We start from the raw sequence: 15,562 nt of genomic DNA on the forward strand, positions 1-15,562 counted from the left end.
CCTGTGGCTGGTTATCGGTGTTATGTGGGCCCCACCATGATGTATGTGTTTCATCCATTCCGTTCATCCATTTTTAGAGATCATTTTAAGGATTGATCCCAAAAAATGAGAGGATATAAATCTCAGGTGGATCACACCACAAGAAAACAATGGTGATAGGATATCCACCATTAAAATCCTCCCGAGGCCCACTGTAATGTTTATTTTACATCTAATCTGTTGATTAGGTCATACAGATCCAGATGAAGGGAAAAAACCAAAAATAAAAAACAAAACAAAACAAAAATTAGGCTCATAGAAAACTTTTATGGCTCCAAAAAGTTTTTAATGGTCGACGTTCATTCAACACTGTTTCCTGTAATGCGGCCTATATGAGATTGGGATATACCTCATTTTTGGTCTCTAGAAAAATAGATGGAAGGCATGGTGAGGCCCACAGAGCACCGACCACCAGCCATTGGCCGGTGGCTGGGAGAGTAGCCAATCCGTTTCCAGGCTCCATGTCCGATCTGGTTCTGCACCACACGACAGTACTGAAAACAGGAGTGACTCGGCTCAGTTACTGGGTCTTAAAACCACGATTCGTCAATCATATAACGATCCCTCCTAGGTCGGACCCACATGTTGCTTCCTCGTTGTTTCTAAAATTCACCTTTAAATAGTAGTTTGCTGTGAGAAAAGCTTCCATTGGAGATAGTAATGGATAGATCAGTTCATCTTTTCATTCTTTTGCTTTGGTTTCTATGCACTGAAACCATCCAATTCTGTTCTTGCAGTGGAGATTCGAGAGCAGTTTGCATAGAAAGAGAGAGGCAAGCCCTTCTAAAGTTCAAAGAAGGTCTTACAGATCCCTCCAACTTGCTATCTTCATGGGTGGGCCATGATTGTAGCAGATGGAGAGGAGTCGTCTGCAACAACAGAACAGGGCATGTTGTCAAGCTCGACCTCGGAAACCCGCGTCCATTCAACATCGACGATTACAACAGGAGGTCTTTGGGCGGTGAGATACTTCCTTGTTTGCTTGAGTTGAGGCATTTGAACTACCTAGACCTGAGCAAGAGCAATTTCAACGGGATTCGCATACCAGACTGGATAGGTTCGTTCAAGAAACTGAAATATCTTAACCTCTCAAAGTCAGGTTTTGGTGGAGCAATCCCTCATCAGCTTGGTAATTTGTCGAGCTTGCATTTTCTTGATCTCAATAACGACTTTGGTGTGTCTTCAGATTATTTTCTTCGTCAGAAATTGGATGCCAACAATCTTCAATGGCTCTCGCTTCTTTCTTCCCTGCGATTCCTTGACATGGGACGAGTGAACCTTAGTATGGCAACTGATTGGCTACAAGTAACCAATACTCTTCCTTTGTTGGAAGAGTTACGGTTAGCCCATTGCCAACTTCCCAACGTTCCTGCTTCCCTTCCACATGTTAATTTCACTCGTCTTTCTGTTCTCGATCTTTCTTCAAACTCCATCGAATCAAAGATGCCTGCTTGGTTGTTTAATTTGAGCAGTCTTCTTTTTCTTGATCTCAGTAATAACATGTTTAATGGAAATCTTCCAGAAAATATTGATGATAGGATGCCTGAATTGAATTTCCTGTCTCTTTCTCAGAATCAAATCGAAGGTGGAATCCCTCTCTCTGTGTGTAAAATGAAATATTTAGTAGTTCTTGATCTGTCACAAAATCAGTTATCATCACGAATCCCTGGCTGTTGGCATGATTCTATGGTAATAATGGTAATGGATTTAGGAAACAATAATCTATCCGGTGAAATTCCTGACTCAATGGGTTCTTTACTTTTTCTCAAGTCATTGCACTTGAGTAACAATAACCTTTCTGGAGAAGTTCCTTCATCTTTGAAGAATTGCACCAGTTTGGTTTCACTTGATCTTAGTGGCAATCAATTCACTGGAAACATACCTGTTTGGATTGGAGAAAGCCTAACTTCTTTGAGGTTTCTAATGCTTCGGTCGAACATGTTTTATGGAAACATTCCCCCACAGTTATCACTTCTGAGTGCTCTTCAGTTGTTGGATCTCGCACAGAATAATCTATCAGGAACCATTCCCAGTAGTTTCAGCAACCTGAGTACCATGGCTGTTTTACAGAGAGAGGTCATGCCCGTTTTGTATGACCTCTCTGGCACTATTGCGAAGATAACAAAGAAAAACAGAACCTCAGTCGTGGTACCAATGATTTATTTGGACAGCTATGGAGAGGTAATCAGCTTGGATCTTTCAAACAACAATCTATCTGGTGAGATTCCTCAAGAACTTACTGGTCTTTTTGGATTGGTCTTCTTGAATTTATCGGGAAATCATTTAACGGGAATGATACCTGGGAGTATCAGCAGATTGCAGGTACTAGAATCCCTGGATCTGTCAAGAAATCAGCTTTCTGGTGTGATTCCTCCAAGCATGACTAATTTAACTTTCCTAATTGCGTTGGATCTGTCATACAACAACTTGTCAGGGCCTATTCCATTGGAACGACAGTTTTCAACCTTTACCAACTCATCATTCATTGGCAATCATGATCTCTGTGGTGTTCCGCTTTCAAAGCGATGCGGCGATGAGTCTCCAAAGGTTGGTAGCAAAGACAGAGAAGAAGAAAGAGAAGAAAGTGCCGATGCTCGTGAATTGATATTGCTTTGTACAAGCATAGAACTGGGATTTGTGGTTGGGTTTTGGGGATTCTGTGGCGTTTTAGTTTTCAAGAAGCCTTGTAGGATTGCCTATTATCGATTCATGGACGACATGAAAGAAAGATTCCTATCTACAGTGGAAAGAAAGACTCCTATCTACAGTGGAAATAATGTTATTTTCATCTACGGTGAAGATTTGTGAGCATGTTTGATGTAGAATGTTTGTTTCTGATGTTTTCAGTTTGATTTTCTGAAATACTGTAATTTCCATAAGACTCGTTTGATGCATTACTTTCATAAATAAAATAATAATGTTATTTTCATCTAATAAAATGGTGCAATGTCCAGCAAGAGGCCTTGTTCCGTACAACCGACTACGACATTTCCGACTACTATGCATAGAAATCCAAATCAGTCGTATTAATAGACAACAGTTTCACAAAAGCTGTAGAATGGATGGATGGAATGGAGACATTTTGGTCCGTATATTGCATCCCACTATTTTAATAAGGTGACCCACCATGAAAATTGGATGGTGCAAAAATCAAGTTGATCCAACCATCATGTGAGCAATCAAATATATTGGAAGGCTTTTGGGTGGCGGTCCATTGGGTAAGGGGGACACTTTGACCAAAATGACCTCAGACGCCTCCAAAAGAAAGTCTTTCTAAAATATTCTTTTATGACTCTAAATACCTTATAAATTTTTAAAGAGATGAAACTGACCTGCCTGGAGCACTATGCCAGTCAACCATGAGTGCAAGAGGGGATGCGGATTTCTTTACATAAAGTTACTCAACCTAAGCGGGGCCACCCTGATATTTGTGAGAAATCCACGCCATCCATCTATTTTTAAAGCTCATTTTAGTACATGCAACCAAAAATGATCTGGATCCAAGACTCAAGTGGGCCATATGAGAGGGAAAACTAGGGAATGAATGTGGGCCCATTTGAGTCTTGGATCCATCTCATTTCCTTAAATGAGCTTGAAAAACAAATGGATGAGGAGGATTTCTCACAAACATCATGGTGGGCCCTACCTAGGTTGCCGGGGGTGAGGGTATAGGACACAATTCCATCGGCAGGAGGGAAGGAGAGCAGATTAGGTGAGACCCATCCTCACCCAATATGATGTGACCCTTACCATGGGGCCTACCCTGATGTATATATTTTGTATCCACACCATCCATCCATTTCTTCGTACCATTTTAGGGCAATATCTCAAAAATGAATCATATCCAATAATCAAGTGGACCATACAATAGGCAACAGTGGTTATGGAACATCCTACCATTAAAAACTTCTTAAAAGAAACCTTAATGTTTCCATAGTCTTTATTTTCCATCCAATCTGTTGATAAGGTCACATAAGTCGGGATGAAGGGAAGAAATAAATATTATCTTGATCCAAAACTTTTATGGCCTATTAATGCTCAATCACCACTATTTCTTATAGTATGGTCCACTCGATAATTTGATATGCTTTATTTTGAAATTGCACATTGCAGGTCCACGGGTTATATGCGTGGAAGTGTGGCAGATCTATGGAATGAATGGTTATACACATAATTACTTAAAATAATTTTCAATTAAAGTTAAATAAAGCAATTAACTCTAAGGCTTCCAAGCCAATAGAGGATCGTACATGTGTGTGTGGGATATGCTAACTATTTAAATCCTAGCATTCATCTAATCATGCATACCTATAATTCAACTAAACAATCACATAAGCATAATTATAAAAAAGTGCTTAAATGATAATCTCAAACACAAACATGTATAGTAGTTCGATTTTCCTACTCCACTCCGGGATGACGTACTCTCCTTGAGTGTATCGGATTTCACTATCAGAGATTTTAAATTAGGTTCACCTCTAACATTTACAGCCCTACACAAGAACCTCTCTAGCGTACACTCTCACCGAAGACTCTTATAAGAGACTTTAGTTAATTTTCTATTGATTAACCAACAACATTGGTCCTATTCCAAGGACCTAAGTTTCCTCTCGCCGAATACTCCCACAGAGACTAACACATACACACTCATGTCTGATGAATTCAACCCTACACAAGAGCCTGTGTCCTACAAAATAACATATCGAGTTTGGGTTACAAATTCTTACCTTTAATCCTACACAAGGAAAAAGAGCATGGACTCACTAATTGTCAATTACTTGTCGAATTGAGCCCATTTAATGCATTGTGCTTAAGTTGCTTCTTCAAACCTCTCCCGTGGTTAAATCCGCTCTACAATTGCTCTCCCGATTGTTGATGCCGATGCTTGCCAATGCTTTAGCTCTTACAGTCATTTGCCTTGCATATGGTGTGTCAATGAGGTGACCAAGACATGAGAGGTTGGTAAAATCTCCCACAACTAATGGAATGTTGTAATACTAGGGGATTCACCTAGATAGGTCTTTTAGAGGAGTTAAAAAATAATATAACAATAGAGGTTGGGTCTAATCTCTAAAAAATGTGGAGTTCAAAGACATCTTTAAGGTGGAAGTTTGAATCCTCATTAGAATGTTAATCTCAAGGAAGATAACTTGGAATGCATTAGTCTAGAGGCTTAAGATAAGGAATATGAATATGGAATTATCTAGGCTTTTATTGCACCAAAAATCCATCAAAATGCCTAAAGTTTGTATACCCATTATAAAATAACCAAATTTCAACAATTAAAAAATGAGCAGAAAATGGGCGGTTCGATTGATCAATCCAAGCCTTGGATCGATCAAACTCTCATTCGATCGATTGGAGGATGCATCAATCGATCAAGCAATGTATCGATCGATCGTCATAAATCCAACATTTAGAAAATTTGTTGCTAGTCGATTTGGCCCTTGTTCGATCGCTCAAGACCGATTGATCGAGATAAATCGAAGATTGATCACTAATGAATTTATTGTTTTTGGACAGTTTAGTTTAACAGTAACTCGAGACTTCTATCGCCTCTCTAAGCATGTTCAATTAGGGCTCTTAAGGCTAAAAGATGATAAATCAAAGGTTTACCTATAAGGCTATGATTATCTAGAGGTTTAAAGGTTATTTTCAGTCAATGTTAGGGTCATTAAGATACCTCATTTACATGTTCTTCACTTCATTGATGCTCTAGTCTTTATGTGTTTTTAGTCTTTAGCTTACAATGGCTCAACTAACTCCATGACACATAGATGCACGTGATTGACAAACAAGGTGCACAAATTAGTACACTAACATGACTAAGGTAGTAGTACGGCTAAGGACTTAGCCTGCTACTTCCTAAACTAATTACATGCTTCGGTCATGATTTAGATGGTGTGGTTCATCCACTGGTGGTGGTTTAGGACCTACCTAGTTCTGTTTTCCATGATACGGTAGATTCACGAGGAAAAGTTGCCCACCAGGTGTATCCTGGTTTCCTCTTTCAGGAATAACATTCTTGACCTCCCATTCTGGTCATTTAAACTTAGTTGGTGGCAAAATATTCCATAATTTCTGTATTGGAGGAAGCATATTCCTTTATGAAAGAGGTACCTGCAGTGTTGGCAGTACTAGCGCCAGATTTCGAACATAACCAATATTAACATGTTGTTGAGGTACCGTAGGTATTCTTTCGACAAACATGACCATCATCCAGTTCATACTTTCGGCAATATTATCCATCCAACTCCTAAGAGTTTGAACTTAAATTGGTGATTGTATGGCCTGAATTCATGACTGCTCAGCGATATACTACATATCGAACATTCTGATCAACAAAATCTCAAGATGATCAACTTGAGATGAGGATGCCCTATCCAAGTTTAGTGGAAAGAGTACTAGATTTAGTAGCAAACTTAACTGCTCAAGTATTAGATGAACCTATCTCCGGCTCATGATTTCACAAGAATAATGCACCGATAAGTATACATGTAATCTGAGTCCCATCGAGCATGCCAAAAGTTTTTGCACTTGCCAAAATTGTTACACGGACGGTGCACAAAGAATTTTATGACAACCAAGTAGTTTGTACTCCCATCGGGTGTACAAAAAATGTTGGCACTTGCCAAAATTGTCGCAAGGCCGGTGAACAATGAATTTTATGACAACCAAGTAGTTTGTAGTCCAACTAAGTGTGCCAAAAATTTTGGACACTCTATAAAATTATTACACGGTCGATGCATAATGAATTTTTATAGTAACCAAATAGTTTATAGTCCCACTGGGCATGCCAAAATGTTGAATGCTCGTCAAAATTATTGTACGACTGGTGTACAATTAATCCCACCGGGCGTGTAAATTACATTGAAAGCTCATTAAATTGTTGCATGGTTGGTGCACAATGAATTTTTATGACAACCAAATAGTTCGTAGTCTCACCGGGTATGTCAAAAATGTTAAACACTCAATTTGCTTTTTGTCCCATGTGGTATACGTGGGCGTACCAGAATCAATAAAGCGGATTGATGCAAACTGATCAACTTCAGCCGCATACATCGAATTAAGCAGATATGTCCAATATGAACGTATATGGCCAAATTCTGAGAAGATCGGTCACTTACTAAGCCACTTGTAGACTTTTATAACGATTAAGAGAAAATCGAAAGGCGGGGTTTTTCCACCGAAGATGGGTTGCTTTGTGTCTTCTATAAGAAAGGACTTTCAAAATACCAGTGCAATCAAACGAAATCAAACACTCATAATCAATCACTAAGAGCAACTGTAAGAATAAGTCTCTTGAAAGAACAACATGATATTGGATAGAGAACAAATTGAGCATATGAGCGTATATTTGGATTACAACTAGAGATTACAGTTAAGAATTACCGCTACTCATAGGATAAGCTGAGATAAAAGATAATTTGATATATTTGCTTGCTTGTTGTTAGATTGGTCGATTGTTTTTTAGTTGGATTTATCTATTGTTTAATAGAGTTCTGTCACAGCTTGTTCTTCCATCTCATTCAATTACTGCAACGGTTACAATAGTCGAAAAGCTATTTTTTATATCATTCTCTTGTCTAAATCTTTCTCTTGTTACGTTTTCCTTTTATGACTGTTCCTCATTCATCGGCCAATCTTTGTTATTTTTTATCACTTTTTTTTTATCTTGAATCGCTCGACCATTTTTCTTTCTCCTCTCGACCGCATGCTGCATCGAGATTCTCCACCACATTTCTCTCTCCTCTCAATTGCATGCCACATCAGAATTCTCCACCACATTTCCCTCTCCTCTCGATCGCCTGCCACATCTGAAATCTTAGTCGTGTTCCTCTCTCCCCTCGACCATGTGCTATACCTAAATTTTGAATATCTCAGCCGCTCGACCACACATGATAGAAACAGGGTATAACAAAAAGAAGTTAACTCATTGATAGTCTAAATTGTCATGCCGGCTTAATTTTATCTGTTGATCTCCCTTCCTATCCATCTGGCTATCCATCAAGATCAACTTTGATGGGTAGGACAGATGACGGTCACTATTGCTCATAGTAGTAGGTCTGGTGGTAAAAAACTTTATGTCAACTTTTGCTTTGGTTGAGGAGCAACATGTAGTTATGGCGCACCAATAATTCAAAATGGCATATCATTTTAGGGTGTGAGCCCAAAAACGAGGCAGACCCATCGCTCAAGTAGACCACACAATAAAAATTGAACACCCACCACTAAAAGTGTTTTAATAGAAGTAGCTAACACTTGCTTTTTTTCTCTCTATCTAGATCCATCGTGACCTTATGAACAAGTTAAATAGAAAATAAACATCGCAGTAGACCCTAACAAAGGTTGCAATAATGGGTGCCATTATCATCGCTACTTCATGTCTTATGGTCCACTTGAGCCTTGGATCTGCCTGATTCTTTGGCTCGTACCCTAAAATTATATGAAAAATGGATGAATGGCATGAATATATATATATATATATATATGCATGCACTAAAATAGCCACTTTTTTTACATTTTTATTTTATTGCACCTCTTACACCTTTTTCAAATTTCTTAAGACAAAACTATTCTACCATTATCATTGTATATGTAAAGGGCCTTGGACCTTCTTTTTTACACATGTATATTCTTTTATTATTACTTTTCAATTAACTCTTCTAATAATACCCCTACAATCTAGCGATCTTTCATGCTTCTCAACTATTCTCAGGTAATTTTTTGTGCTTTCTGACTATTTTCTTTAACTAAAACTCCAAGCTCAGAAGAAGGGATTTTAAACTTTTGGGGGAAGAAACATAGCAAAAAAATGCAAAATTTTAACTTTTTTAAAATTAAGTTATTCTTCTTTTAAAATAAAATAAAATTCATTAGCTAGATTTTAAGCCCTGATTTAAAAGTTCAAATGACGTCCAAATGAAATGATTCTAGTCTCATTTGAATATTGTCGAATTTCCTTTTTAACGAGCTCAATATCGTTTCAATTTGACATCTAACGAGGGAGTTAGACCCCTTTGTAGAAATGTTGAAAATGAATACAAACATCATCATGGACTTTGGGTCCATTATTGAAAGGCCAAAAGGTTTTCAAATGAGATTATTATTATCTCATTTGAAGCTCATCGAATTATCTTTCCAAGGAACCCAAGATCACCTCGATCCGACCTATAATAAGGAAGTGATGATCATTTTGGTGGGATCGCATAATGTTGAAAACTTGACCGTCGTATTCATTTTTATTACAATATTATAGTCGCCTTTGTTACACTATCATGTTCTATTTTGTTACACTATTGCATTAACTTTCGATACACCTTCGTGTTCGCTTTTTGTTGCACTATCACGTTTGCTTTCATTTTCCGTACCATGTAATTTCACAAAAATGATTCTCTCTCACTTTATAGGTCATATCTAGGCGATCTTGGGCTTATTTGAAAGATAATTTGATGAGCTTTTCAAATGGGACTGGATTCATCTTATTTGGACACCATTTGACTTTTCAAAAATGGTTTTAAAATTTCTAACAGTATAACTTACGCCGCATGCAACTTTAGTAAACAGACCAAATCTCCCACTTTACACCTTGGATCTAAGTGATGTTAGGCTTTTTAGAAAAATAATTCAATAAGCTTTCTAAATGAACTATAAATTACCTTGATCGAGAATTGTTTGTTCTATCATCATCTAACTCAAAGTGCACATTCTGTAGCATAAGTCTCACTTCACTTCTCCATGAAAAAATGTCAAGATTCACTATGGAAAAAAGATTAATAACTTCTAGTGTGCTCAGAGAAAGCTTATACCTTATTTCCTGCACCACAACCAACTTAACCACTTAGAGCATTCACATTATCAACTCTAAGAAGATAACAAGAAAGAAGAATAAATTCACCTTTCAGTACCATCTTCACCCATGTTATCCTAATGAGGATAGACTTTTAAAGTTATAGTGAATGATATGAGTATTTTTAGTGTCAAATTGAAACATCTACCTACCTATGAAGCCTATTTGCGAGGAAAGATAATATGGATACCCTTTCCCAAGAGGAATATTGAAAGATTCAATCAAGTCCTCCAATTAATTTACATGGATGCATGTGGACCATTCAGTGTTAAAGGAAGAAGGGGTTATGAGTACTTCACCACATTTATAGATGATTATTCTCGCAATGGATTTGTGTACCTAATACATAACAAATGATTTGTTTTCAAGACATTCAGAATGTATAAGGCTTGGGTAAAAAATAATCAAACAGGTACATCAAGATCCCATTATTGATATGATTTTAGATTAAATATAAATATATAGATTGGGAATCACTTTTATTTCCATTCATAAAACATTAATAAGACATTCTCATCACATTGTCACATCCATGAAAGAGATAAGATCATAAAGTCAAAAAGTTGTTATCTAAGTTCTTGTTACACTCTAGGCCGTGATATACCACAAGTCCTTAATTACATTACAGGAGAGTAACTCTTGATTCTAAGGTAAAACATAAATTGAGGTATGAGCCATATAAATAAAAGAGTGCAAGGTGTTTAACATTAATAAATAACTAAAATAACATACCAATTACAAGGAGTTGAGATACTCTAGATGCACAATGAGCCAATGAGACTGTATCAAGGTCCTTGAGCTATAGGCGAGAGGACTCAACTAATAAGGGTTGTAAGACCCATAAAGGAGAGAGTCAAACAACAATCCAAAAGGTATAATTACATGGTTTGGTGGTTTGTTTACTTCACTATGTATCTATGAGCTTCCACTATAATAAAGATAATCTAGAGTACAAGTACAGTTTTTCACAAATCAACATTAAAATCATAAACTTGAGCTATGTGGCCTCCTTATAGTGAGATAAAATAAATAGTCTTCTTAGCGTCTGGCTTTGAGGGTTTTATGAAATAGTACCATGATCAAGTAAACAACATCACAGTGCGTATAGAATGTATTGTGATGCATATGAGTTGGCATTGATGCGTAATATATGATCAAGTATGATAATAGAGTTGATCAAATATAATGTATAAAAGTCTAGTAAACAATTATAACATTGATTAAAGATCTACTTAAGTAATGAAATAGAGTTTTAAATAAGCATAGTTACTTGGCTCTGTAAGAACTTATTAGCTATGTGTGAGCTACTTAGCTGCATATGAACTATTTAGCTATGTACAAGTCCATGAGTCAATCGAATAAGCCATGGACTAATCAAATGGGCTATGGGCTAATATATGGGTTGAAAGGCAATAAAATAGGTTGAGGGCCGATGAAACAGGCTGAGGGCCAACAAATGGACCGAAAGGCAATAAAATAGGTTGAGGGCTAATGAAACAGGCCGAGGGCCAACAAATGGGCCTAAATATAAATAGGTGGGCCGAGGGGCAAATGAAAAGGAAACGGGCCAATCACATGGGCCTTGAACCATGTAATAGGCTTTGTGCAAAGAAATGGGACTTGGAATAATGAAGTGGGCTGTGGGCCGATGGTGGGCTCTGAGCCCAAGAAATAGGCCATAGGCTATTTGAGTAGGCTATGAATGTGTAGATAGTGTGCTAGCCATGAAATGGACTTTGGGCTATGGGAATGGGCCGTGGGCTATAAACTGACAATGTGAAATGTGAAATGGTCCATAAGTCAGCTAGGTAGGCCAAGCACCAATCATAAGCTAGGCCATAAAATGGGCTGGTTGCTGGTCGTAATATGGCCCATGATATAGGTTTAATGCTAGACATGTGACGGGCCATGAAAAGGGCTTCACATTGGGCAGAAAACAGCCCATGATCGGGGCCATAAATGGGTATAAATGGAACCCAGATCTGACCGTGAATGGAAGCTTAGATCTGGACAGCGTGCTGGTCTAGATCTGGACTGTGAAATGGGCCGACATCCAATGGGCCACTTAAGGTTTGATGGGCCTAAATCTGGATGGCGGATGGGCCATGGTCTAGGCTATCAAATGGATGTTTTTCTAAACATTAGATTCACGGTTATCTAGACTGTTATCTGAGGGTTGAGGATTGATGAAATGGACCGTGGGTCATCAAATGAGTCCACACCATTCACGAGGTAAGAGAAATAGTCATAGTCAAGCGTGTGTGAATCACAAACATAACGGAAGACATCTACCTGTGTAAGAGAGTGTGTAAGAGAGAGGGTTGCTTCATGTAACGTGGATGACTTCTGTTGGTGGTCTATTTTGGCATTGGAACAAGATTAGTCGATATTTAGAGGATGGGTTCATCCTCTTGATGATAGGTTACCGTTGCCTTCTATACAAAAAGACTTTTCAGTACAGATAAAGTTAGATGATAAAGAGATTATTATAGTCAGCTGTGGATAATAGCTGCCGAAAACTTTTCCTAATGAATATATATGAATCTAGCGTGCGAGCGTATACTCAAATTATGGCTAAAATTATCAGCTACTTGGTTAATGCTACCGATTACACTATGGAAGGTAAACACCAGGCTCAAAGTAACTAATTACACTAAGAACTGTAATTTGCTTGGCAAGAAAGATAAAGTATTACACTATGTAATCTAAATTGACTGGTAATTGAAAGGATAATTAAAGATAAAGTTTCACTGGGTTGGTATGAGACTAAATTTTGACGGTTACTTCACCACCACATAGCCTCTTCTATTTTTTTCCCACCTGTCTTGTAACCGTTCCTTTCCTCCATGATTGCTCGCCAATAAGTTTCCACTGATGTTACCAAGAAATCTTCTTTAAATTTTTAAATGCACCATGTGGATCTATACTGATCACACGTAACTTATTCCAGATGGTTCTCACGAGGAATGATGAAAGTGGGATCTTAGATGAGTTGTTACCTCATAGGCAATTGCGGGTCTACAGATACGACGAAGGATGAAGCAAGATATGGTCCATGCAGATTTGAAGGTTGTTGATATCCTAGCATCATCACATGCAACTGCTTTCAATGCTAATGACAGAGTCATGGTCTGCTAAGGAGATGGGTTCCGCCGCCATTAGAGAGACATTGAGATGGTGTTGAAGAAGATGCTGCGATGATGATGATCATGAGAGTGCTGCATGAGGGACGTAGATCCTGAAGCTCTGGACACGGCCTAGTTGATGGACGGTCTTGCAGCCAATCGTGCATGGTTTCTTAATTATCTGAGATTAATCTAGACTATAATCAGATTAAAACCATATTAGAATTAACGGAGATTAGAATTAGAATCAGATCTATAGTGATGCAGAGATCAGACTGGCAATGGAGTTTTTGAAAAAAGCCAGCAATGGAACTCAGATTTGAGCATATCTAAATGTAATTTCTTCATCCAAACTGATCAATGTTCTGATTGTAGCACAAGTTGTGATCTGGCCATGATCTGATCTAAACATAAGCTTCATCTGAATATCAATGATCTGCTGATGATCAAATTACAGAAAATAAAGAAGAAAAGGAATTTTCAGAAAATGAAGAAGGAATTTGGGAGACGCAGATCTGTTCGTTTGTTGATCGTCCAAAGATGGAGATCCATGTTGCTGATCATGGTGATGCAGGGATAAACGTGATGAGTTCGATCACAGTCTCTTTTCAAACTTCTATTTGAAAATAGAAATAAATTCGAAAATAGTTTGATTAATGATAAAAACTAATTTACAGAAGAAATTTCATAATCAAACTCAAACTCAAACTCCTGACTTACTATAAATAGTAAACTTATGATTTCTACATGGTTTACTGCCAAAAATAGCCAGATGTACTAGATCATGGGCCTAGGCAGTCGCTGGACATTGATCATGCTTGCCGGCTGATCTACGATTGCTAAGACTTTGATGATTGACCATTAAAAACGGGCACAAAAGTTTTGGATGGACCAAAGAAAATTTTAATGCTGGGTATTCAATCACCTTTAATTACTGTGATGGACAACGTGGATGTAAGACATATATACATCACGGTGGGCCTCACAGTCAGTGGTCCATCGAGACGGAAGCGGATTGGCTGGTGTACCACGACGTAGCTGGGTACCTGTCGTGCGAATACGCTCCTCAAGCTCCCAGTTATACAAACGGTTCAAAGGAGATCAAAGTTACATGAGCGTTATGATGATATATTTATTATATCTATACTGATCATCCATTTGAAAAAATAAATTTAACATATGAACTCAAAATTGAGTCATGTCCAAAGCTCAAGCGGACCACACCACAAATAAGAGTGGGATAATGATCCTCAGCATTAAAATATTCGTAAGCCCACCATATTGTTTATTTTTCATCCGATCCATTCATAAGGCCAAAAGGACATGTACGAAGAGGATAAACAAATATCATATTGATAAAAAACTTTTGTGACTCAAAAAGGTTTCAATGGTAGAAGTTCAATCTCCGACTGCTTTTTAAAGTGGTCCAATTTATATTTGAATCTATATTATTTTTCAGATCAAGCCTACCGATGAGTTCTCCAAGGGCGTGTTTGGCCGTTGCATTAGGTGTGATTAGAAGGAATGGAACTAGTTTTAAGGTAATTATGATGTTGTTGGTGGATGGGTTGGAGTTCTACAGTATTGAAATGTCCTGGGACACTTTTAACAGTATGTTTGAATAAGTTGGAATGTCCCGGGATGACAATGGTTGTCGTGTTTGGCTAGCAATGGTGAAAACTCACCAACTGCTGTGGATGAGATGGTGTGACAAAGACGCACCACATTTATGTTTACGTCACCACATTCTATGGGGCCCACAGTGATATATGTATTACATCCACACCGTCTAATCCATTTTACGAGATCATTTTAAGGCATGGGCTCAAAAATGAAGCAAATCAGAATTTTAAGTGGACCATACCACATAAACTAGTAAGATTTAATATCTATAATGAAAACTTCTAGCGGACCACAGAAGTTTAGAATCAGTCTTATATTTGTTTTTTACCTTCACGCAGGTCTGTGTGACCTTATGAACATCTTAGATGACAAATAAACATCATGATGGGCCTTAGAAAGGTTTCAACGATGGGAATCATTATCCTTGCTACTTTATGTGGTGTCGTCCACTTGATCTTTGTATCTATCTCATTTTTGGCTTATGGCTTAATATGATCTCTCGGAATGGATGGACGGTATGGATATAATACATATATCATAGTGGGCCCCATGAAACTTGGTGACGCCCATATACCACCATGCAACATAGCAATTTTTTTTCTTCCTGAACCCAGCAGGATCGAGAGAATTTAAATTTGATCCAGTTTACAAAGTCTTGAACAAGTACCACCAAAGCTAATAACCAAACATGAACGATGTTAGGACCATTAATTTTTCTAATTCAATCCCCATGAAATCCTCCTAATGCAGCTGGCCAAACCGGCCAAATGTACGGACAGTTGGCATAACACGTACCTCATGATGCGACTCACGGAACTTGACGACGTCAACACACTATGTAGGTCGGTGGTGTGTGGTACACCAGCCAATCCGCTTCCTACTGAAACAACGCCCCCACCAGCACCACGTGGCGTCCTTGCATATT

General features: G+C 38.0%; 1 protein-coding gene across 1 annotated transcript; it reads left to right on the forward strand.

The window, feature by feature from the left end:
- The first annotated feature begins 500 nt into the window (after positions 1-500).
- LOC131230545 (receptor-like protein EIX1) lies at positions 501-2,946 on the forward strand. Its single transcript, XM_058226452.1, has 2 exons — positions 501-610; positions 777-2,946. The coding sequence occupies exons 1-2, from the start codon at positions 501-503 to the stop codon at positions 2,845-2,847; spliced, it is 2,181 nt and encodes a 726-aa protein (XP_058082435.1). The 3' UTR covers positions 2,848-2,946.
- Positions 2,947-15,562: the final 12,616 nt, after the last annotated feature.

The sequence above is a fragment of the Magnolia sinica genome, chromosome 17 (genome assembly GCF_029962835.1).
Source record: "Magnolia sinica isolate HGM2019 chromosome 17, MsV1, whole genome shotgun sequence".
NCBI classification, from domain to species: Eukaryota; Viridiplantae; Streptophyta; class Magnoliopsida; order Magnoliales; family Magnoliaceae; genus Magnolia; species Magnolia sinica.

Coding starts and splice junctions, on each gene's coding strand:
- LOC131230545 (XM_058226452.1), top strand. CDS start 501: ATGTCCGATCTGGTTCTGCACCACACGACAGTACTGAAAACAGGAGTG. Junction 611..776: donor CATATAACGATCCCTCCTAG/GTCGGACCCACA, acceptor CTGTTCTTGCAG/TGGAGATTCGAGAGCAGTTT.